We start from the raw sequence: 23162 nt of genomic DNA, 5'->3' as shown, positions 1-23162 counted from the left end.
ACAGAACCTCTCTATCTGACTACTTGCATCCAAGAGACATAGATCTAATAGTCTCAGATTCCCCAAACTGCTGGAGGATTCCAGCTTTGTTTCACGAGCCAATCTGTTAGATCTGTTGGCTCTTTGCACACTGGTTGTTTCAGTGCATCTCAGTGATAGAAGAGAATAGAACAGAAATGTATTTGAAATGTTGATATATCAGTAAATTCACGTGATAATAGTCATTAGAAAGGGCGGCTGTAGCTCAGGAGGTTGCCACTAATCGGAAGATTGGCAGTTTGATTCCCGGCTCCTCCAGTCCACATGTTGATGTGTTCTTGGGTAAGATACTTAACCCCAAATTGCTCCCGATGGGTGTAGCAACAGTGTATGAATGTGTGAGTAAATGTGGTAGTGTACATGTAGTGTAAAAGCGCTTTGAGTGGTCAAAAAGACAAGAAAAGTGCTCTATAAATACAGTCAATTTAACATTTACCATTTAGAAGAGAATAATAAACGCCTGCAGCAACTTATGTTAGCAACTTATTAATAAAGGGGAATAAATATCATGTCTGCAATTAATTAAGGGTCAAGAGTTTCCCATTCTCTACTCCAGTGGTAAAAATTTGTTTTATTACTAAATTATCTGTAATATTAATTGTTAATAAGTAATTATTAAAGCATTCAAGTAATATATACCATCCCAGTATGCACCGGAGGTCAAGGTTGCTCTTAAAGTTGTTCTTAAAGTTGTTCTTCTTGTTCTTAAAATGGCACGCCACCATTTTACACATGCAGTTCAGTATATTGCATCATTTCTTCCACAGTTGAAGGACAATTTCTAAAGTTTGATTTTTTTAAAAACCTGATGATATCTGATGAAAGATTCAGTTGTTGCATTGTGGGAAATGTAGGCGTTTCTGTAAGTGTTTTCTGAGCTTGCTTGTGCAGACTATAGACTATAATTCATAAAAATCTGCCTCTTTTGATCACCCTTTTAAAAATCTGCCTCTTTCTTTAAAAACATATCACTTGTGAGTCCCTTGATTTTGTAAAATCGGAAAGAAATTGTGGAATGCTCCTTTAATACCCTCCTGTCACACTGGCTCCACTTCTACTAATATATGCAATATTTTCTATGAAATTCATTTATTTCATTGGCTCATGTGACTGTCTGTCATCACGTCTCCTTTTCTCTCACGCTAGCGCATCTTCAACGGTCATACTGCTCTTGTTATCATTGGTCGCTTCGATTGTCTGTCAAGTAGCGCTCTGCCATGGGATTGGGCTTCTCCCGGAGCCGTGTCCCTCATGGCTGTACCTGTCTCACTGTGAGAGGCTGACACTTCTTCCTGCTCCACTCGCCGTTCCCGCCCCCTTCACCCAGCTCCAAGGAAGCGAGGAGGAGCAGCAGCCCGAGCCGCATGTGTCACTTCCAGTATGCTGCTAAACCGAGCTGCTATGTGACTCTTTGGGAACATTTAGCTGCTTTAGCCGTCGGTGGGAAGAAAGGTTAGAAAGTTTGGAGCTACAAACCGGTGTTTTGGGGGGGCGCGGGGCGCATAGGGAAGTGGTTTCGGAAGTGGAGCGTGGCAGAGAAGGTTTGAGGGGGGGGGCTTTACTTTACTGTGTGATACCAGATAGCTCGTTTTTGCTTGCCACGACGGGACTGACGTAGAATATGGCGGAGCATCACCCGGTTCCCGACAAACACAAATCCTCACTCAACTCCGGAGCGTCGTATTCGGGGAACGGGAGGAGCAGCACGGCGGTGGCAGAGAGAGGTAGCACCGCCGGCGTAGGAGGTGGAGTAGGAGGAGGAGGAGGAGGTGGTCTGTCCGGCGGCCTGTCGCAGCCGGCCGGATGGCAGTCCCTGCTGTCTTTCACCATCCTGTTCCTGGCCTGGCTGGCCGGTTTCAGCTCCAGGCTCTTCGCTGTCATTCGCTTCGAGAGCATCATCCACGAGTTTGACCCCTGGTGAGTCCCCCACACACTGAGCTGAGCCTGAGCTGAGCAGACAGGCTAACAGAGGGAAACTGAGCCCTGTGAATACACTGTGAGCAAGTTTCAGTTCAAACATGAGCTGCTTGTCATATAAAGGTTTTCAATGAGCAGGTGCCTCAAAATCTGTAGGCATGGAGCCACATTGGAGCCACAAAGGAACCACACTTGCAAGCTTATGTTTGCTTAATATGACTAACACTGTTTTTTATTAGAGTTAAAACCATGATGATAATAGTAATAACTGTATTTATATAGCACCTTTCATACAATAAATGCAGCCCAAAGTGCTTTAAAACAACAAGAAATGACATACACCAAGTACTTCACATGAAAGAGAGTATAAAAGGAGTATAAAGCAATGTTAAAAATAGTGGAGAGAAATAAAAATGTAATATAAAACAATCATCACGATGAAGCCATTGATACCAAACTCATTATACTGATTAAAAATAGCCCAGTTCATTCACCTTTTCAGTAGCAAGGGGGGAAGCCCTTATGTGTCTACTGCAATTCATAATGAAGGCAACACAGCTAGTGGAGGAGGGGTAGGTGGTGTAGGAGGAGAAGGGGGAGGGGGGGTGTCACAGCAGAGTAAACGAGGACAATGGTGACAGCTTCATGTGACGCGGCCGGGGCTGTGAACCCGGAAAGACGTTCAGGCTCGTGGAGGAGGTTGAATGGGAGCTGTAAAGTCCTCCTGACACAGATTTCACCTTCTGTTTACCTGCCCGTCACCTCTTGCACTGATTTGTCACCTCGCAGCCACACGCCGGCACTCATTCTGGGGTCTGTGTGCAACTATAGCGCTTATAAGGGCCCAATCAGCACAGCTTTTCATTCACTATATACTCATTCATTCGAGGAACTTGTAGCTCTGGGGTTGACATTTGCATAAATTCCCTGTGAAGTGCTTTAAACTTGTTTGTCTTTAGATTGAAATGCAGCTCTTAAAAGTTCAACTTAACATATGCGATAATAGGAGTATTTCCATCCAGACCTTCCCTCGAAACGCTCGAGCAAGTGCAAAAAGGTTTTTCTCACATCGTCTTGACATGAGTGAGGCCAGGCAGCTGCTGACAGTTGGACAGCAAAGGTTGGCAGATTTTGCTGCAAGATAAGGTGTAAAGAGGAACCAGCCAAACAGTCACAAAGAAGAGTTGCTTACATTTTTCTTTTCTCTACCTCCTCCTCCTCCTGTTTGTATTCACTTCCAATACACCTGATTTCCTACAGCTCGCTGTTGAGATGCGATGCTTTCCAATTGTTTTTATGTTCCAGTTCAAAACCCTCTACCCGGCATGCCAGAAATCATCCCAGCTTTTTTTTTTTTTTTTTTTTGGTAATATTTGTACTCCAAATGACCAAGCTTGTGAGTGACCCCCCCCCCCTTCCCCTCCTCTTCCGAATAATCATTAAAAGCTGAAAAGCATTTTAATGATTATTCTGAGACCGGCCAGGCAGCGCATGGATTAAAGTGCCAGCTTCACGTCTGTCTCCTGAATAAAAAAATAAAAGAAGAGGAGGCTTGAAAGCTCCGGCTGTGGCGAGAGAATTCTTCAGTTTTAGTGCTTTGCCGTCTGAAAAGCCTAACATGGCACGACACAGAGTGAAATTTATTCATATGCTGCTTCATTGTTCTATCGTTCTCCCCCCTTTTTTTTTTTGCTATCAGAGTGGCAGCATTATGTAAACTAGGTGTGTGTGTGTGTGTGTGTGTGTGTGTGTGTGTGTGTGTTGTGTGTGTGTGTGTGTGTGTGTGTGTCAGTGGTTTCCCCGCTCCAGCAGGATGTGATCAGGTGATGCAATGTGCTGAATGTCAGGCAATGTTTGCTTTAATAGTAATGTTTGTGGGTCACAACTTGGGAAACTTGGGAGCCAATTGCACAGCTACATTTCTTATTGATTTGTGTATCAAATATAACACATCAGCATTCTAACTGTGGCAAAAGTCTGCTAGGTGTGTTTGTGTGTGTGTGTGTGTGTGTTTGTGTGTGCGTGCATGCATGCTGTAGTAAAAGGGAAGTTACTCATATTTGCCCAACTGCTGTAAATGAACAACAGGCTCCAGTTTGAATATGAAGTTTTACAGTGTAACAGATAGAAGGAAGGAGTCTGAGGTCACACTGAAGAAACTTTCAGGCTTGTCAAGCGATCAGCGTGATAAAAGGCAGCGGGACTCGCAGCCACGTCTGATCATTGTTTGATAGCAGCTCCCTCGCGTACAACCCTGCGACCTCACTGCAAGGTCTCTGTCATTGCGCGACTCCGCTTTAAAAGGAAGAGAGCCAACAGTGGGATCGCCCCTCCGCAAACCCTGCTCATTCTCTTCCCCCCTCTCTCTCTCCCTCCCTCTCTCTCTCTGTCTCTGTCTTGCTCACACAATTTCTGATGTGTCGTTTTGATGTGGTTAGTTAATAGTCTTTTTCCTTCAGAAGCGCTTACATGGAGCTATTAGATGTGACAGCAAAGCGTCAGGCAGCCGGCCCGGACACGGTTAGCAACGCTTTCCAGTTTACGGGCTGTGTTAATCATGCACAGAACAGCGTCAGAAAAAAAAAAAACAGCTTCATTAGTACTTATGTCTCTGTCTGATGCATTAAAAGTTGCTGGCGAGCGAACCGGACCTCCCCCAGAGCAAGGTCTTGTCAAAAGGAGACGGAGGCCGATCCACCTGTCATCTGGCGCTCAAAGCTCCAGCACGATGAATAACGACCCAGAGGAAAGATTTGAGTGCAATTAGTGTCACTCGGGGGGTCAGCTCTCCTTTTTAGATAGAATGACACGGCTGATATCAGCGTAGACACGAAGCCATTACACTGTTCAAATAGAGGCATTTCAATTAAAAGCTAAGCTGTCTTGGGCTGGACGCTGAACCCTTCAACATGTAATTCTGTCATATTGTGGTTTATTTACTCTTTGATCAGATAGTTCTTAGTTAGTAGTTAAATCATCAGAAGACCCTTTTTACATAGAGCGCCACAAATACATGTCATGAAAAAGATGCTAAAGATCTCAGCAGATATATTTACTTCAAATGTCGCTTGAATTTAAGACACCAACCCCCCTCTAATTAGGTTCAGCACCATGAAAGGATAACATGATGACAGGAAGCCACAGTTTAAATTGCCCCACTACAGTTTGACGTCAGCATCTCCCTACGTGTAACCGGCATCAGTGATAATGACACACACACCCACACACAAACACACATGCGTTCACCACCTAAGTCACTTTTGGATCATTTACATAGACTTTCATTAGTTTCCTGGGGGATTCCCCTAACCCTAACCCTAACATAACCACTGCTTGCATACTACTGACTTAAAAGTCACTGGCAACATGTCTATTGTCCCTAACTGCACAAGCTGCCCCTCATCTACTGATCTTAAGTCTGGTGTTGTCCCCGAAAGTAAGGGAAGTCACACACACACACACACACACACACACACACACTCTATCACTCTCACACACACAGCTCAGTGTATAGTATAACTGAAACTTGAGTGTACCGACACATATTCTCTCTTTCTCTAAACACATTCTGTAGGAGACGTTGCTATGTGAAGAAAAACTGACCAGTCAAACCACAAAAAACCAGAACAACCTCAGTCTGGTTGTCTCGGTCCGCACCAGAGTGCAATTACTGCGTTCACACCTGCCCACATCGATCGCACCACTGAGCAGAATGAACCAGGGTTTGATTCAGCTGAGCTAAGAAGGGCAGGTGTGAAGACGCTCTAAGTGGCTCTGAAATATCTCTATCTGAGTGCAGTTTTACGTTCACCAAAGACTCACACAAAGGTCTATACAATCTGCCATCGCTGTTTAGAATACGTTTGCTTGTAGCCGTTGCCATGGGTGATGTCGCTTGTTGTGATTGGCTGGATGTATTTTTATCGCTGGAGGAAACTAAACAAATCAGCATAGGAAGAAATAGAATAAATGTAGCATTTCAGGCACGAAACGTTGTGAGAGGAGTAGGGCTAGGAAGCTGTTTTTATGAATGACAGCCCTGCCAACGATTTCACACTACACCTTTTAATAATCTTAAACATAAAGCCCTATATAAAGTTGCTGTTCTCATAGGACTACTTGTGTTAACACAGCATTTAGCCTCACAAGGTTACAACAGTACTGAACATTGTCATATCACACTCAGCTTGAATGATATCATTGTTTGAGTTTGTTACTGATTTGCCTTGATTTTAATATCCATGTTTGCCTGCAGAGTAAATACGACAGAGCTATGAGCTATATGCATATAGAATAATAAAAGCAAACAGTTAGCATGGATTACCATCTACCCCCACCGTCTAATACCAAGATACCGTCCACTTTGTTTTCACACGCACTAATGGAATATAACAGGAAATGGCCCGATGTTTATAGAGGATGGAGTTGATGATGTGTATGCTTTTTATTGCGCCCGGGCTAGAAAATGGGTTATCAGTCGTGCCACATTACAAGGCACTCAGAGAACAAGAGAGGAAGGTTTTTTTTTTGTTGTTAATGAAGAGGTGTCAGACCTGCACTGTGCTGCTGTTACACATCTGTCTGGAAAATATCTTTTGGTTGAAAAATGAAAAGGGAGGCAGGCTCAGGAGGAGAAATTAAACGCACCCGCTTGAAATGGAATAGGGAAGCAGATCCTACATTTAGCCCCATTGGATTCATTTACACAGGCTGCCTCTTCAGATCAGTCTTTTCAGTTTTTTCCTCTCTCTTCACTCATTTCTGCTTAATCACCTCATCCCTTTGCTTCATTTGAGGTCAAAATATGAAAGGTAAAGATCCCTTTGTGTTCTTTTCTTATTCATTTTCAGACATAGTTGATAGTTAAAAGCTGTAGTGGTCACCTCAGAAAATTAGGATACAAGTCAGCAGCGCACTGTGAGGCCACGTCTGGGTTTTGGCCGATGATTCATGAGAGCAAGCATAGTTCCACTGTCTGCTGTTTTGGCGCCTTTAGTGGTGCGCTCTGCACGGTCACAGGAGGTCATGACAGTTTGTGCCTCGGGTCCGTTCTGCTGACAGCCTGCACCAGTCCACCTGAAACCTGATCTTTGAGCGGCAGAGACTCCTCCAAACAGCAGCGCTCTGTTCTCACTGACTGTCTCTCCTGCTGGCTGCTAGTAACTGGCAGAAAGATGAAGAGCCATATAGCTGCCTGGCTATTACACACACACACACACATACACACACACACACACACACACACACACACACTGGCAGGCTGAAGTGCTGACAGACCTGCTGGGCAGCACTGACCTTGTGCAGGTTGGACTTTGCTTCACACAGCGTGCAGATATTTCTCCATGCTGCCAGTTTGATGCATTTTTTAGCTTTCATGGTGAGTTTTTTTGTTTTTCGCTCTGACACACATTGACCTGAGAAACATATACAACACCCTGTGATAAATCAGAGCTCTGTGACACTTCCAGTGTGCAGTTGTTGACACTGGGGCCGGGCCTGTTGCTGCATTACTGCAGTAATATGATGCCTACCACAGAGTTGAGCCCATTACTGTTACCACTGCTCATACTTTCAGTCATTGTTCTCGTAAGTGGTTAACAAGGAAACAATACTCCCTACTCGGAAACATGAATATTGAAAATAATTTGATAGAATAATTTTAAATATTGCACTTTGTGGGACTATTTGAACATTTTTTACATGACTTCTTATTGACTGAAGTGCACTGCTCTTTCACCTCTGTGAGTACACAATCTATTTAACCTTGACCTGTACTGATACTGTGTCAGAGAGTAGTTGACTCCACTCTATGGTAAGTTTGCAGCTAGAATAAGTAATGCTGTTGGATCGGATTGCATTATATTGAAAGGTGAAGAAGATTTACCCCAATATTCCAATAGGGATAATATAGGCATTGGAAATCAGTTAGAAATACAGTTTATTATGCATTTGCACTTTGCAACAGTGGAACATGAGCTGTGTTTGGTGTAAACTGCAGGGTAGAGTGTCACCCTGCAGCAGGAGATAGGACAACAGTTGGAGCCATTTGCTGCAGGAAATACACAGTTAAAATATGTATTTTATTGCATTTAAGTTATGGGATTGCATTTATGTGTATGTGTATAGCTAGAGCAGGCATGTCTTAACTATTCCACAAAGGGTCGTGTTTCTGCAGGTTTTTGTTCCAACCAATCAAGAGCACATGATTACACCAATCAGCTGTCTGAAGATGGAGATCAGCTGATTAAATGAGTAGAGCCTGGTGTGCTCCTGCTTGATTGGAATGAAATCCTGCAGCCACATCAACCTTTATGAAATAGTTTGGACACTTCTGGAATACTTACTAAACCGTAAGTGTATAACATGTTATTTCTATTGACAGTTCAGCACAGGATCAGTTTGGTATCACAGTACTAACCAACATTAAGTGTGTTGCAATACAGTGTAGCAATGAGCAGGCAGATGCTGGTTAGTGAATAACAAGAATTTAGAACTCAGCTACTCTTTACCTACAGACACAATTTCATCAGAGCGTGTCTAGTTGAAGGTTGCTGCATGTTTGTACCTATTTGTACCTTTTAAACTCAACTTAAGTGGACGTTGATCCCCTCTGATCCCTTCAGGAAGTTGACAGACATATGAGCCCTCTCTTTCAACATCTCCCCCTCATTTGCATAATGAAACAACTGCCACTGTATCATATTTCAGCTGTTGTGTCACAACACCATCGTGGGTGTCGCCCCGAGCTGGCACGGTGCACCGGGGAGGCCCGAACATTTCAGAAAATGTTTGGGTTAAGCATATTTTTGAGGCTTTGAGGGCCCACTTCTGTGACAGGATTTTTCTTTTTCAGCAGGAAACCTTCCCCTCTGTGTCTGTGTGTATGTGGAAGATCCCCTTTTTTATTCAGCTTACATAATAGGAATTCTGGCGTTTCATTATGCAACATGCAGGATAGGGGATGAGTCATTTTAAGCTGTCATTCAGAGGGGGAGGGTGGAATAACCTGGCAGGAGAAGAAACTTTAACTATTTGACCATACCTGGACTGGCCATCTGAAGCAGTGGGAAAGTTCCTATTGGCCTGCCTGATTTGTCTGCTGATTGGCCAGAGCTGTCAGACCAGTGTCAAAATACTAAATTATTAAGGTACATCAGAGCAAAGACAACCCTTCCCTTTCTTTGCTTTTGACCTGATGTAAGATCCTTACCTATCGTGACACCTGATTTGTCCAACATACAAAGCCTCCTGCATCCACACACATCATCGCCTGGCAACGTTCTAGTAGGTGCACAAAACACAGTGATGCAGGATTTTCCCTCTCATTGTAACAGTCAGGCACAGCGCCTCAGTGTGTCTTTACAGGACCAAAGCCAAAATGAACTGACAGAAACTAGTATGCAGAGAGTTCTCTACCATGTTTTGGTGTCATTACGGTTGGGCTAAATTCTCTGGCCTCTTCTCTGCGTTCTGTGTGTTTATCAAAGGCAACAGCAGAGAGGCCTGAAAGGAAGATAGTGTTTTACTCAAGTTGATGACAACTACGCTTGTTGCTGCAAGATCAAAAAAAAACTATCACGAGTAAAAAAGCCAATAAGTATCAAACACTATTTGCCTGCCATCTCCCATCTACTGGTGTTTTGTGTTACGCAACCACAGTACGCTAGTTAAGCTAATAAAATGATATCTTGTTGTTTTGTGCGAGCTGATGTTATCGAATACGTCCATGCGGTCACTACGGCTTGCCAAAATCAACTGTTCTACAAGCCATCAAAGTGATGTTACTCTGCGTTGATGGTTTGTAGATGAGTTGTTTAGCAGTTCTCAACTAGATCAATTGTGGGCTTTACTGTGGATGTGCATGTTTGACCATGCTGCATGTTAGCAAACTAGTGTAGGAAAGACAAACTATATATTCATTGTATTAAAACGTGTTATATTGGGATATATGTTGTTATCGGGATATGTACTGTTATCGGAATGTGTTATCGGGATATGTATCAGGCTATGCATCGTTATCGGAATATGTATCGGGATATGTATTGTTACCGGGATATGCATCAGGATATGCATTGTTATCGGAATATGTATCGGGATATGTATTGTTATTGGGATATGTTTTGTTATCAGAATATATGTTGGTGAATGTATTGTTATCAGGATAGGTATCAATATCTGAATATGAATGACCTATTTCATATGGCCCAGCCACAGACTCATAGTGAATAGTTATGAACAAGCTAAAACAAAAGCTGTTTGTATGCAGCATTATATTAAAATTAGGCTGAGATGCTGATAAACCAGCCCCTCCTCTCTGCTAGCGTCACCTACAGCAGTGAATGACATCAGCAGCAGAGGGAGGAATGACTGATACTGACTGATGTCTGTGTTCTTCACTCAGTATTTTCATATCAGGAATATCATTTATATTACTGACATGTTATTATTGAGTTCATATAGTGACTTTGCTGGTGCTGCTCTAGAAACAATATTGATATTTTCACTTTTCATCATGTTCTGAATGAATTTCTTTTTTTTTTTATAAAATGATAAAAAAAACAAATTCTTTAGTAATGAAAACCAGTAAACGTATTGATTAAGAGTTATGATTTGATAAAGATATAATTCTAATCATATTCATCCCAGCAGCTGGTAAGGCTTCACACTGACTATAAGTTTCAGGCTCACAATATGCCATAATGTATATGTTATTCTTTTTTAAATATATATAAATATTGTAATCATACTCAGAAATGATGTGAAAATGCATAGTTTGTAGTCACATAACTTTCTCTTTGTTCTGCCTGCTTCAGCTGTGTTGCTGACTCAGCTGTTATTCTGCTTGTAGCTAAATATGAGGATTTCACTCAGTTTAATTTAGTTACACTTTGAAGATTTGGCTGTGTTTCACTGTGTGCACTTATTTAAAAAGTAGCCTAGTCTAGTCTGAGGTGGCCTGAATATTTGTCCCAGTCCAGATCGAAGTCAGAGAAAGCAGGTGCAGTTATGACAGTTTATCAGGTTACATATCTGTGTGTGTGTGTGTGTGTGTGTGTGTGTGTGTGTGTGTGTGTGTGTGAACATTGAACTATTTGCACTGTGGTTTTGACCCCTGCTGGAGCTGTGAACTATTATCACGCTGTCCCACTTCCACTACAACTTTTTGATCTGCGACTTCCTCTACGGTTTATTCCTTTTTTTTCTGTGAAGTGTGTGTGTGTGTGTGTGTGTGTGTGTGTGTGAGTGTGAGACTTTGCTTACTTTCGGGGACAACACCAGCAGGAGGGGGGGCAGCATGTGCAGGGCATGTGCACATCAACAAGTGTGTGTGACTGGCTCTTCTGTGCATCATATAAACTCCAGAGCAAGATCCCTTTGTCTTTGTCTTAACGTATCAGTACTGTATAACTGTACAAGCACACTGACAGATAGCGATGATGAAACAGCCGTGCAATAAACCGTCATGTTCTTGTCAGGCGTCTCTTGATCACGTCTTCTTGTTTTTGTTAGTTTTTTGTTTGTCTTTCGGTTTTCTTTTTTTGTTTTGTGTGCGGTCAGCCTGTTTTTTATTTGACAGCCTGTATGCAGCTGTGCTCAGTTTGCTACAGTTCAAAGTGTGTTCACTTAAACACAAGTTTGGTATAGATTCAGATCCTTTGTCAGAAGAGCTTATCTTAAGATAAGGCAGTGAGTGGATTATTTAACTGCTTTACAGAATTTGGAATTTGGACTCTGCATTTGACATTATTTTTTATGATATTAGAAGTTACTGACAATTATTTTTATTAATGATGGATCTTTTGGTTATTGGGTTTTTTTATGTATCTATTTATTTTTAATGTATAGATATTTTAAAATATGTTTTTACATTATTGTCTTTTTATTTATTATTTAGAATTATTTTTAAATGTGTTAACATTATTATTTTACTTTTATTTTTTAAATTGTATTTTACATTATTATTTTTAATTTTTAAATAAATTTAAATTATTTTATGTTTTATTCATTATTTTAACAATACAATATCTTGTTTTGTTTTTATTAAATATATTAAATATTTTATTTTGTCTGACCAACGGTTCAAACCCTAAATATGCTGAGTTTACAATATAAAACAGAGAAAATACTGCAAATCCTCACATTTTACATATCATTTGAATTAAAAAAAATAGTTTGGGGTGTTCTGATTTCCTCTTGCCTGTCGTCTGTTTGCTCACTGTCAATATCTGCAGCCTAAAGGCAACCCCCCACCCCTCCCCTAATTAATGAATGATGAAAAGAAATGCTAATTGTTGCTGTCGCTGCAGTTCCAGCTCAAGAGGCTGGATTGATATGACAGTGATTTAGGAAATAACTTAGTTAAAGGGTGTTAAAGGAAGGAAAAGTACAGCTCACATTTACTGCAGACTTTACACAGTAGTTTTATTTGATAGGTTGAGTGTAGGTGTGACTTTCATTTGTGCTCAGGATACCTTCTTTACACTTCAACAGGCCCCTACTGCACACAGCCAGTTGTTCACTGACCTCCAGCTCTATAACTAGAGGCATGTGACTGAGTGTAAGGAGTTGTAGATTTGTGACTGTCACACACACACACACACACACACACACACACACACACACACACACAGCGCTGAATGTCCCCACCACCCTGCTCTGACTCTGCTGTGTTTCTCTCCCTGTCTGCAGCTAATTGGCTTCTCTTTACTCTTCTGTGGGACTTGTCTCAGTGTGTGGAGATATGTGGGTCTGACCCCGCTGGCCTCAAACAGACTTAAGGGCGTTTTAACTCCTCTGCTTTGTTAGCTTTGGTCTGAATCAGTGGATGAGTTGCTACTTTGTTGCGTTTTTCCATCGGTTTCAGTTCGGTTTCACACGCCAAAATTTCAAACAAACCAAAATGTATCAATGAAAGGCACGCAGGAGCTGTCACCCCGTTGACTGGTCAGAAACTATTCGAGGATGGTGGGTGAAAAAAGGAGCTTGATTTTCAGAAACTGCAGATAGACTACTACAACATTTATAAAAGACTAATTTTCATTCTCGCTTTCAATCATTGCACTCAGGGATACAAAGGTGTACTTGAGGGTCGATCAGTAATGTGGTCTTTTATCAGTTATAAAGTGTACTACTGTAATTACTGAAATAAGCAGCTTCTCTCTCCACGCCTCTGCGATGCTGAGAAATGCACACTGTTCACTTATTTTCTATTTTTCTTTATTATTAAGAATACAGATAACTAAAAGCTAAATCCAGAGCTTTTATAAATGGTGTGTGTGCGGTTTCTGAAAATAAAAGCTATCAATGTTTTCTTTTTTTTTTACACTGATGCCCCCCGTCCCAGCATGGCAGATTGGCTGCTGCCTCCAGGCACCATCTGATGTGATGTATGGATAATCCAGCCGAGTCGTATATCAAGCCTAAATATGCAAGCAGCAATTTGAACACACTTCAAGGCAACGTCTAGAGAACAGTATGTTGGGTTAAGTGAAGAAGACTTGCTGCCTTCAGTTGGCTGAAGAGGAGACAGGATCATAATGCACAGTGCAGCAGCCTTCAGGAGAAGGTTTAATCCAAAGATTGCACCTTCCTGCAGTCGTGTTGGCTCACATTCATACTACAGATGAACCGTACCAGAGTTGACTTGTAACCAGACTGAGAATAGGTGACAAACTCTCCAGGTTATTGGCCCTGTGGACATAGCTTGAGAAAATTTATGATGTTGTGTACATGTATGATGTATGATTATGATGTTTTCCAAGGTTTCATAAAGTGTCCTTTTCTCTTTAGGACTCCCACAGTTTGCAGTAATAGTGAAATTGCAGTTCTTCATGTGCCTCATTCTTGGTCACAATCTGCACAGTGTTTCCCCTCGTATGTTTTAAACAGAAGTGCAGTAGCACAGCTCTAAATGATGACTGCCACTGCTGAAACACCACGTTTTACTAAATAATCATGATGAACCCAAACCACAAACACGCTTTCTAGGTTTCGGGCAGCTGACTGAAGGAAGTGGTTAGCAGCCTGCAGCCCCTGTTCTCTGTCCTCTCCTCTGCTCTCTGTGTCCTCTCCTCTGCTCTCTGTCCTCTCCTCTGCTCTCTGTGTCATCTCTTCTGCTCTCTGTGTCATCTCTTTTGCTCTCTGTCATCTCCTCTGCTCTCTGTGTCCTCTCCTCTGCTCTCTGTGTCCTCTCCTCTGCTCTCTGTGTCCTCTCCTCTGCTCTCTGTGTCATCTCCTCTGCTCTCTGTCCTCTCCTCTCCTCTGCTCTCTGTGTCCTCTCCTCTGCTCTCTGTGTCCTCTCCTCTGCTCTCTGAATTGGGATAATGTCACTTTTCTTCTTGTTGTCTGAATGTAAAAAACAAACTTAAATTTATAAATATTCTAAGCTATTAAATGATGTGAAAATGCCGTTTTTAGTCAAATAGTCACGCTTTCATTACAATGAAAAAATGCCATAATGTTAGCGTAGCAGAGCAGTGAACTGGGGCACAGTGTGTGGAGACAAAGACCAGGTAAAGGGATCTGTCACAAGCTGATGTCAGCTCTGGCTGAAAGAAAAAAATTGTTCTAAACTGAGCGTTCACAGCAGTCTGACGATGGTGATTTTTCCTCCCAGGGATTACCTACATACCTTCATGTCATTATTTGACAGTTTGGCTATGTTTAATATGAACATTCAACATTGTAACATTACATACTACTAAAAACCAGAAAAAGCATGGTAGGTCCCCTGTAAAATTTGGTGAATGGCCATTTTAACAAGTTTGTCTTTTTGAGTAATTGCTCCGTATGTTAACATGTACAGTCTGTTCTAATCACGTTATTTATAGAGACACTCTGACTAGATGCACCGCTTTCCTTGCAAATTCTCCCTTGAAGGAAACATCACAGACACATTTAAAATGCAGAGCGCCATATGCTGAATTTTTATGTCGGCCCACGGTACTTACACTGCTGCAGACTGCACTTTATACTCCCCATGCTTGCGACTCCTGCTGTGATTTTGAACTAGTTTTGTGGAAGCACGCTGTGAATGCTCTGAGAGGGAATTTCTTCAAATTTGGCACAGACATCTATTTGGACTCAGGGATGAACTGTTTTAGATGTTAGTGATCAAAGGTTAAAGGTCACTGTGACCTCACAACATATATTTGACCATTACTCAAGAATTTATTTGCTAATTATGACAACATTACGCACAAATGTATAATTAGATAAAATGGTGAAGTGATGACATTTTATATAGAAAAAGGTCAGATACTATCCCACCAGGAGACTGTGGTGATTCTAGTGATCTTCTGTGCTTGTTGGATTGAATGTGAATGTGTGTGAAGCTTTCGCAATTTGTAGTGTCTGTGTAGCAACATTCATATCTGAAGTCTACTGTCATGGCTACAACTTTGTGTTCTATCAGAATCAGTGTCAAAGGAAATTAGATTGAATGCCTTTTTATTAAATTCCTTCAAAGTCTTCACTCCAAAATTATATGAGGCTGGATAGACATGGATTTACACTGGTCTGGTTGGCAGAGATAGCTGCAGGGTTCCCTTTGCTTGACTTCATTCCTGAAAGATTAACATTTTAGATCATTAAATAGCAGTTTTTTAGATAATTATGAGAAACATCATTCTTCTCTGACGTCCATTTGTCTTCTTTTTTTTGTCCATTTTTGCCCTGTCATCCTTTCTGCTGAAAGCACTATCACCCCTTTCCATTTTCCCCTGTTGTACACTATCATCACTCTTACACTTCTTGTTCAGTGGAGAGAGGCTGACAAGCTCGCTGACGGCTCCACACAGGCAGGCAGACAGACAGGCAGCCAATCAGGCCGCACATCTGACTGATTTAAGCTCCCAGAGTATTTCCAAATGCATCAGTTTTAGGGTGAATGTGCTGGGCTTGCAGATTATCCCATTAGGTTGAAAGTCATCTGTAACCATTTCAGTCCATTTGCTATCTGTTTTGGGATCAGATGAGTGTTGTTGGTCCTTGTGTGTGTGCAGAAGTAGCTGGCTATGCATAAGCAGTGAGGATTTGTCATGGTTCATTTAATGAGTAAACAGATGCAGGCTGGCTGCAGGCTCCTGCTCCGGCTCACTCACTCTAGGAATCCCCACTCTATCTCTACACCTGTTCCTTCAGTCACATTTCCCCAGTAAACTTCTTAAAAGTCATGTAAATGAGACCCTGGTTACCATAAGAGAGGTTGGGATTAGAGGAACTTGATTTTCCTTGATAGATTTTGTCAGTTTCTTGGCTATGTAAACAGGAAATGTATGTGTGTGCATGACAAAAGACTAAAAGCAGGGAAATATCACAGCAAAACTGAACATAAGGCACCATCTAAAAGTCTAAACAAGTCTGCTTCCACCACTGGACATTTCTACTATTATTATTATCATAGTTAAAGGCAACACATGAGTGACCTACACTCAGTGCTGTGCCCAAACACATCCTGTGTAGACAATGATGGACATGCTGCTTACCTTTCATCCTACTGCCCTGCTGTCATAGCAATACTTTCCCCAGCTGATGTAAACATGCATCCAAGCCCAAAGCAGTAACCCAAAATCAAAATCCAGGAGAGCTGAGGAGATATGATTTCCTAAACCCTAAACTTACCTGAAATCCGGTTTATTGATCACATGAACATCTGGTTACAGGTGAGATTTGATGTGAAGTACATGTAAGTACACTAATTCATGTTGAGCAGGACACAAGCTCATCCAAATATGAATGTACACAGTAGAAAAGAAGATAATATTTCTGTGGCTTTAGTGTTAGTGATTACTGTAAGATGAGTCCTCATTGTGTTTGGGGGAAATCCACGCTGGTGTTTTTTTTACTCACCATCCACTTATGTCTCACTATTCCACGTTAAGCATTTACTAATGAAGAATGAATGTGTTTGTTGCAGTGATCACAACAGTCAATTTTCCCAGCATGCACTCAGCAGGACTTTCCAACGTGATAATGAAATGTCCTTGACAGAAGGCTTGTAAAAGGCAGTTAAGTCAACAGAAACATAACCCTGATAGTAAAAGCACAGTAGACATGGTGAGAAAGTAGAGAAAACCACAGCAGTCCCCTCAGAGGTAATTCCCACCCTAGACTCCTCCGCCGTTTCCTTGATGTCCCTCCTCCCCACTGTTCTTCCGCTAAGATCCCGCATATTAAAAGAAGCGACTTCCTCCGCTAACGTCCCATCAAAGAAACGTCGTTATCCTGATTAAACATACAAACAAAGCTAGGAATTACCATAATGGCCTCGCTTTCTTTTTTTTCTCCCCCTCGCAGTTTATTAATCTTTTAATGTGACAACAAACAGAGTCTCTGTAGCTGTCACTGATAAATATTTATCAGGATTACTCTTTCTTTGTCCCAGTTTGATAACTGACAAAATAAGACAAAAGGAACTTGTTTGCCTTTTGTGTTACATAACTTTAGAATTTGCTGCACAACTCTGCAATAAAATTGGAGAATTTAACTGAAAAAAGAAAAAAAGTCCAGTTTCTTCACTTGACTCCCTGCTAGGCTTCACTGATTTCTCCTCCTTTCTCACTTCTCTATCTTTCCCTCCTACCTTCCTCTCCCTGGATTTGGTAAATTATATTTGTGCCTTCTTAGGTTGCTGCTGGTTGCCAGTCAGCCCAGAGTTATTCTAGCACAAAATTCCTCTTCAATATAACCCAACCAGCCCATGCTCTCTTTTCTTTTTACTCTCCGGTTGTTGCTTCTTTCCCTTTTGTCTCTCATCATTCTGTGACATGATCTATGCTTCTTTGTGCGCTCCCTCGTCTTTTTTGTTTTTCTTGTTTTTCCTGTCATGTGGCTCGACTCCCAGCGGAGCAACAGGCCCCTGCGTGTTTGCCCGGCAGTGTCATGAAGTGAACATATGGGGATTTCGGTGAAGGAGATAATGGCAGTGTGGTTGCATTTTCTTTAGATAAAAAAAGATTAGAGGGGTCTGGATAAGGAGATTGATCTGAGTCCTGGCTGGTGACCTGGATCAGCACAGGAGAGTGAGGTGTAATATTTAAGGTCAAGAAAGTAGTAGTAAATTCAGCTAAATATAGGGCCAAACAGTGTATTGATATTAAACCAGATATCATCTTAGATTTTAGACCTTAAAGTTAGGCCCATCATAATAATTACTTCTGTTGGACGATATACTGTTTTAGAAGTAATTGCGATAAACAATATTATTGTCATTTGAAGACCATTTTATACCACTGATATAATGATAATGGAGGGGGGGGGGGTTGGAGATGCTACTACTAATACTACTACTACTTGCTTTGACAATGTGACATGAATAGCCTCTTAGCTGCTAATGTGAAGTGTGGAAATATTGATGGCATTGTTATTGTACGATAGGTCAAGTGACGGGCCTAATTACAGTAAAATGATGTAATATTCTGAATTGTCCAGACCGTTCTAGCTCTTCTATTGTTTCTCTTTACCCACTTAGTCTCTATATTTACATTTATCTCTACGATATTATCGCAATATCGATATCAAGGTATTTGGTCAAAAATATTGTGATATTTGATTTTGTCCATATCAAAAATGAGATGTTTCAGACATTGTCTTTCTTTGGCAGTTTTTTGCAAAGTGAGGAACATTGTTAAAACATAATTGTAGACAATATATATCATACAGCCCTAGGCAGGATAGGTAAACATGACCTAGAACTACAAGAACAGTCCCACAAAGCTACAAGGTTGTCCATGGTTTCTGATTGTTTATATAATAATAATATAATAATATAATAATAGAGCACCTTTTTTAAATAAAATCCGGTCAACATTGTAGCCACCATTCTAAATCAGCTCAAAAGATATATTAAAATGCAGGTAACCATGGCAACAATATTTCAGCTTTATCCTTGTGTTACTGAATCATGTGGTGTTGCCCTTTTTTAAAAATGAGTGTAAAAGAATTCCTGCCATGACAATCATTACAGATGTCACTCAGCTCAGTTTTTGGCTTTTAACACTTGAAGGTAATTCTGTTTTGGGTTTTTTTTATCTGTTAATCGACAGAACTCCCAATCCACCAGCAGTTTACCAGCTGCTCGTTCAAAAAACCAAGTTTAAAAAGTGATCACTGAGCCCCTAGTCGAGGGAGAAGCTTCGTGAATTCTCCCTCTCAGCCGGAGAGCCAAATGACAAATAGGACAGTCTTGCCCTAGAAGCCAGACTCATTGAAACATATTGCCTACTTCATCATGTGGGCAGCCTCCCACCATAGATAGGCCTGTGACCTCTAATTTAAGAAACAAAGCTCCAGGCCTCTCAGTGACAAACTGCAAATGCTCTAGTTACTCTTCATGCATCCCGTCCCCTACCCTCCACCCCCCCACTGCCACCCTCTCTCTCTGTTTCTGCACAGTTAGAACCGGCGTGACCACATTGACCTACATGTTCCACTGCGTCCATAATGGAAACGTCATGCTTTTACTTTGCACTCCGATGGCGGGCGGCCGCAAGTCATTCACACGGCAGCCTTGTCTCGGTATCAATGACCCGCTCTGAATATGAGATACATACAGTGGGCAGCCATTTCCACCGCTATAGCTATGCCATTTATTATTAGAAGTTGACCTCAGCCTGAATGGAGGTAGAGTGGAGGAGAGACACTAAGAGAAGCTGAGTGGATGAGCCTCGGTCTGCTTATGCTGTGAGATTTTTAGTTTAAAGAGAAAGCATTTTATTCTCAGAGGAACGATCAGTGCCTTCAGCGATACAGTAAACAACCAAAACCAAGGCCGGGCCAGCCACCGCCTCTGTCTATAATCTCTAATAGCTCTAATACATTTTGTCATATAGTCTGGAGCCTGTAGGGCGAGCGGTGCGTTCACGTGGATGACTCTTGCTTCTAGCGAGCCAGCTAGATTTCACGGTCTGCATTAAACAGCCCAGTACACCCAGACGGACCGCGGCATCATCTGTATTCCTAATAAACCCGCATGATTTTTACGCCGGCGTAGCAGGCGGTGGGGGGGGGCCCGACACACACAGTAATCACAAAACAACAGTCTCTGGGCCAGGGCTGCAGTGATATGACAGGAAATGCAGTCATCACTCAGTGGAAAATATGAAAGACCAAAGCTAAACAGTTCAGATAGTTCAAAGCTTGTCTGCTACCAGAGCAGTACATGTGACAATCATAGTCCTGTGTGTGTGTGTGTGTGTGTGTGTGTGTGTGTGTGTGTGTGTGTGTAGAAATCATCAGTGCTAAGAGTAGGGCTTTATCACTAGATTGCCTTGAAGTGAACTTTAAGGTTTCTTTAGAGCTTCCTCTCAAGTATAAAAAAATAAAAGATAAAAGTCAACACTCAGGAAACTTCAACTCAATTGAATTTTTTTTAAAGTAAACTAACTCTGTACCCAACTTTTTTTCCCCACAGAGGCTTTTCTTGCAACGCGACCATATCACTTGTGTCGCCATGCTGCGTACTGAGCACTTAATAACTTAGTCTGACATGCAGAGTAATGGCACCGGGCCATCAGCTAAATGGAGGTCAATTCCTTGCCGTGGCCGGTCAGCTTGTCTCATCCGTCAGCCGTGGTGGCAATTCACAGTAATCAGCCATCAGCTGGAGAGTTTTATTCAGTACCCGAGACATTTTTTTGACTCGTTCATAAAGGAAGGGGAAAATGGCCAGCGAGGTCTGAGAAGTACCAGACACTGTGGGTAATACATAGAGAAATCAGCTCTCTGCTCCTGAGCTACAGCAGTGACAGAATGAGGTGATAATGGTTAGTTTGTGTTGTGGGTAAGTTGATACACATATAAGCAGTGTATTTCCTTAAAAGGCAATAATGAGATATCCCATGTGTTTGCATCTGTTTCTACTGTATACATGTATTGTTTATGCAGGGTTATAAATGTGAAGACCAGGATAAGTAGTGATTATTACCTTTTCTTCTAATAAAGGTCATGTTAGACTCCATATAACATTTTTAATGAAGGTTAAATGAACTCAGGCACTCTAGAGCACTTATCACTCTTTTTGAAGCCACAGAATCCTTTTATAATCATTTCTTATTAATCACACACTCCATGCACACGTTGTGATATGTCATCATGTGACACATGAGTAGAGCCCGACTGATATGTTGGTCAACCGATATTACTGGCCGATATTAGCCTATCACAGATATATCGGTATTTGTGTTTATGCTGTATATTTAATAGAGCCCACTGATATATCAGTCAGCTGATATGATATTGCCCTATCAGATATATCACTATCTGCGAATATGCCCGATATTTGAAAATGTTTATGTGTATGTTCTGTACATATAACGTTACTGGCCAATATAAATCCATATCAGACTTTTTTTGCTTTGTTATATCTCTATTGGCATCAGCCCCTAAAATCCAGTATGGGTCGGGCTAGACTCATGACATTTGACATATTAACTATTATGAAGAAGTAAAATAAGACTGGGCTAATCTCTGTCTAATAAGAAAGTCAGCTAACACGCGACATATGAAATAATATCTAATAATACCAAAAAGAAAGTCAACTGTTTCACTTTGCTGTCTGGATTTCATTTAACTTAAACTAAACCATCAATAGAAAATGAGAAAAATAAGCATTTCTTTTTTTTCCTTTTCAGAAACAAAAGCTTACATTTTGGGGTTTTCAGGAACAAAAACAAAGATGAATGCATGAAATTGATTAGTGCTTTTAATTTACCTCTCTATGGCTTAAACTATTCAATTTGCTGGTTTTGACTAGAGAGCAGTGCTTTGTCTCTAGATGCTTCTGGAGCTCACTTGGCACCTTTTGCAGCGTGACATAGTTTTCCCTGCAGATAAAGTGTTACAGTGCGGGATAACGAGCAGGATTCCTCTCTGCACAGAAGCTTGTGAACGTTTCCTGTTGTTGTGCACAGGTTTGTCTCAGGATGTGCTGAGGGCTGATAAGTATCAACGTTTTTCTTCTAGCTTTATTTACAGAAAGAGATCTGCTCATCTCTTCCCCTCATAGTCACCAGCTCTGACTCCTGTGCACCTGGAAACTCCAGCACTCAGAGAGCACATTGTGTTACTATGACAACTGACAACCGTGTGCTGTCAGTACAACATAATTGCATATCTAACTAATGCAGTGATTTCCATGTTTGCTCATTTCTCCCGTCGCTATGTGTTTGAAAACGTAATGTAAAAACGTATTTAAAGTAAACATCTGGTAGTTTCTGAGTGATTAAAAATGTACGCCTGCAGTGAACGTGCTGTAAAGACAAAAATTGTAAATGGGTGTCGCTGCGCCCTCAGCCTGTCCTTCAGGCACCCTGGAATGCTGTGGCACCCACTTTGGGAAGCACTATTGTAGAGTAGCTGTAAGCTGCTTTGAAGTGCACCGCGGGCTGCTCAAGAGATGCAGCACAAACCCCTTTTTCCTAGTTGAAATAAGCCGGTCTGTCCGCTGTAAGCTGCGTGCTTTACAGCCTGGAAGAGCCGGCAGATCTACTGGAGCGCAAGCATCATTGCCTCAGTAGCCCAAAAAGCTGCATCGCTAATATGCTTGTGTGTGGTTAGTTATTTCAAGACACAGCAAAAACCATTAGATCAACCTATGCGATTACAGACAGTTATTGTAGTGAGTCAGACATTGAAGTGAGCTGATAAACCTTTACATGCTGTGGTCAATAGGCTTTCATCAAAAGAAAAGTTTTTGAGTCTTTTTCCAGAGGCTGTGTGAATAGCCTCTGCCTCACTGTTGTTGTGTATGTGCAGTAAATGATAGTTTGCAGAGCTGGTCCGTCTCATCTCCTAATCTGCTCCTGAGGCACTCAGATGTGTCGAGCAGCTGGTTGGAGGAGCAAAGCAACTCCTCATTAAATAATCATCATGACTGCAATGGGCTGAGACAGTGTTGTTGTTAGGCTGTTAGCGCTTCTGACCGACCAACCACCAGCACCGCTTAAAAAAAAAAGAAAGACGCCCAACCAACCCTGTGAACTCGCCTTTTATTAAGGAAAAGCAATTAGATCAATTGTGTAGTGCATCACTTTGTGCTGATAGGGTTTGGCTAGTGTTAATGTAATGCTCCAGAAAAAAGGAAGAAGTGTTTTTTTTTCTGAGTTCAGCGCTGTAGACATCCCTTGACTTTGAAGTGTCAAAGGTCAAAAAAAGTTTAGAATCAATACAGCGCAGAATTTCAGCTCCTCCGAGCCCTCACTTCATCC

General features: G+C 41.6%; 1 protein-coding gene across 1 annotated transcript in view; it reads left to right on the top strand.

Annotated features, from left to right (window-relative positions):
- The first annotated feature begins 1374 nt into the window (after window positions 1–1374).
- Window positions 1375–23162, top strand: part of LOC128365800 (dolichyl-diphosphooligosaccharide--protein glycosyltransferase subunit STT3B-like) — a 62899-nt gene continuing 41111 nt past the window's right edge. Inside the window, exon 1 of the mRNA XM_053326386.1 lies at window positions 1375–1956. Coding sequence (XP_053182361.1) covers window positions 1661–1956 — 296 coding nt within the window. The 5' untranslated portion in view covers window positions 1375–1660. The remainder of the gene's footprint in view (window positions 1957–23162) is intronic.

Source organism: Scomber japonicus, chromosome 10 (genome assembly GCF_027409825.1).
Source record: "Scomber japonicus isolate fScoJap1 chromosome 10, fScoJap1.pri, whole genome shotgun sequence".
NCBI classification, from domain to species: domain Eukaryota; kingdom Metazoa; phylum Chordata; class Actinopteri; order Scombriformes; family Scombridae; genus Scomber; species Scomber japonicus.
This window is presented reverse-complemented; position numbering and strand designations above follow the sequence as displayed.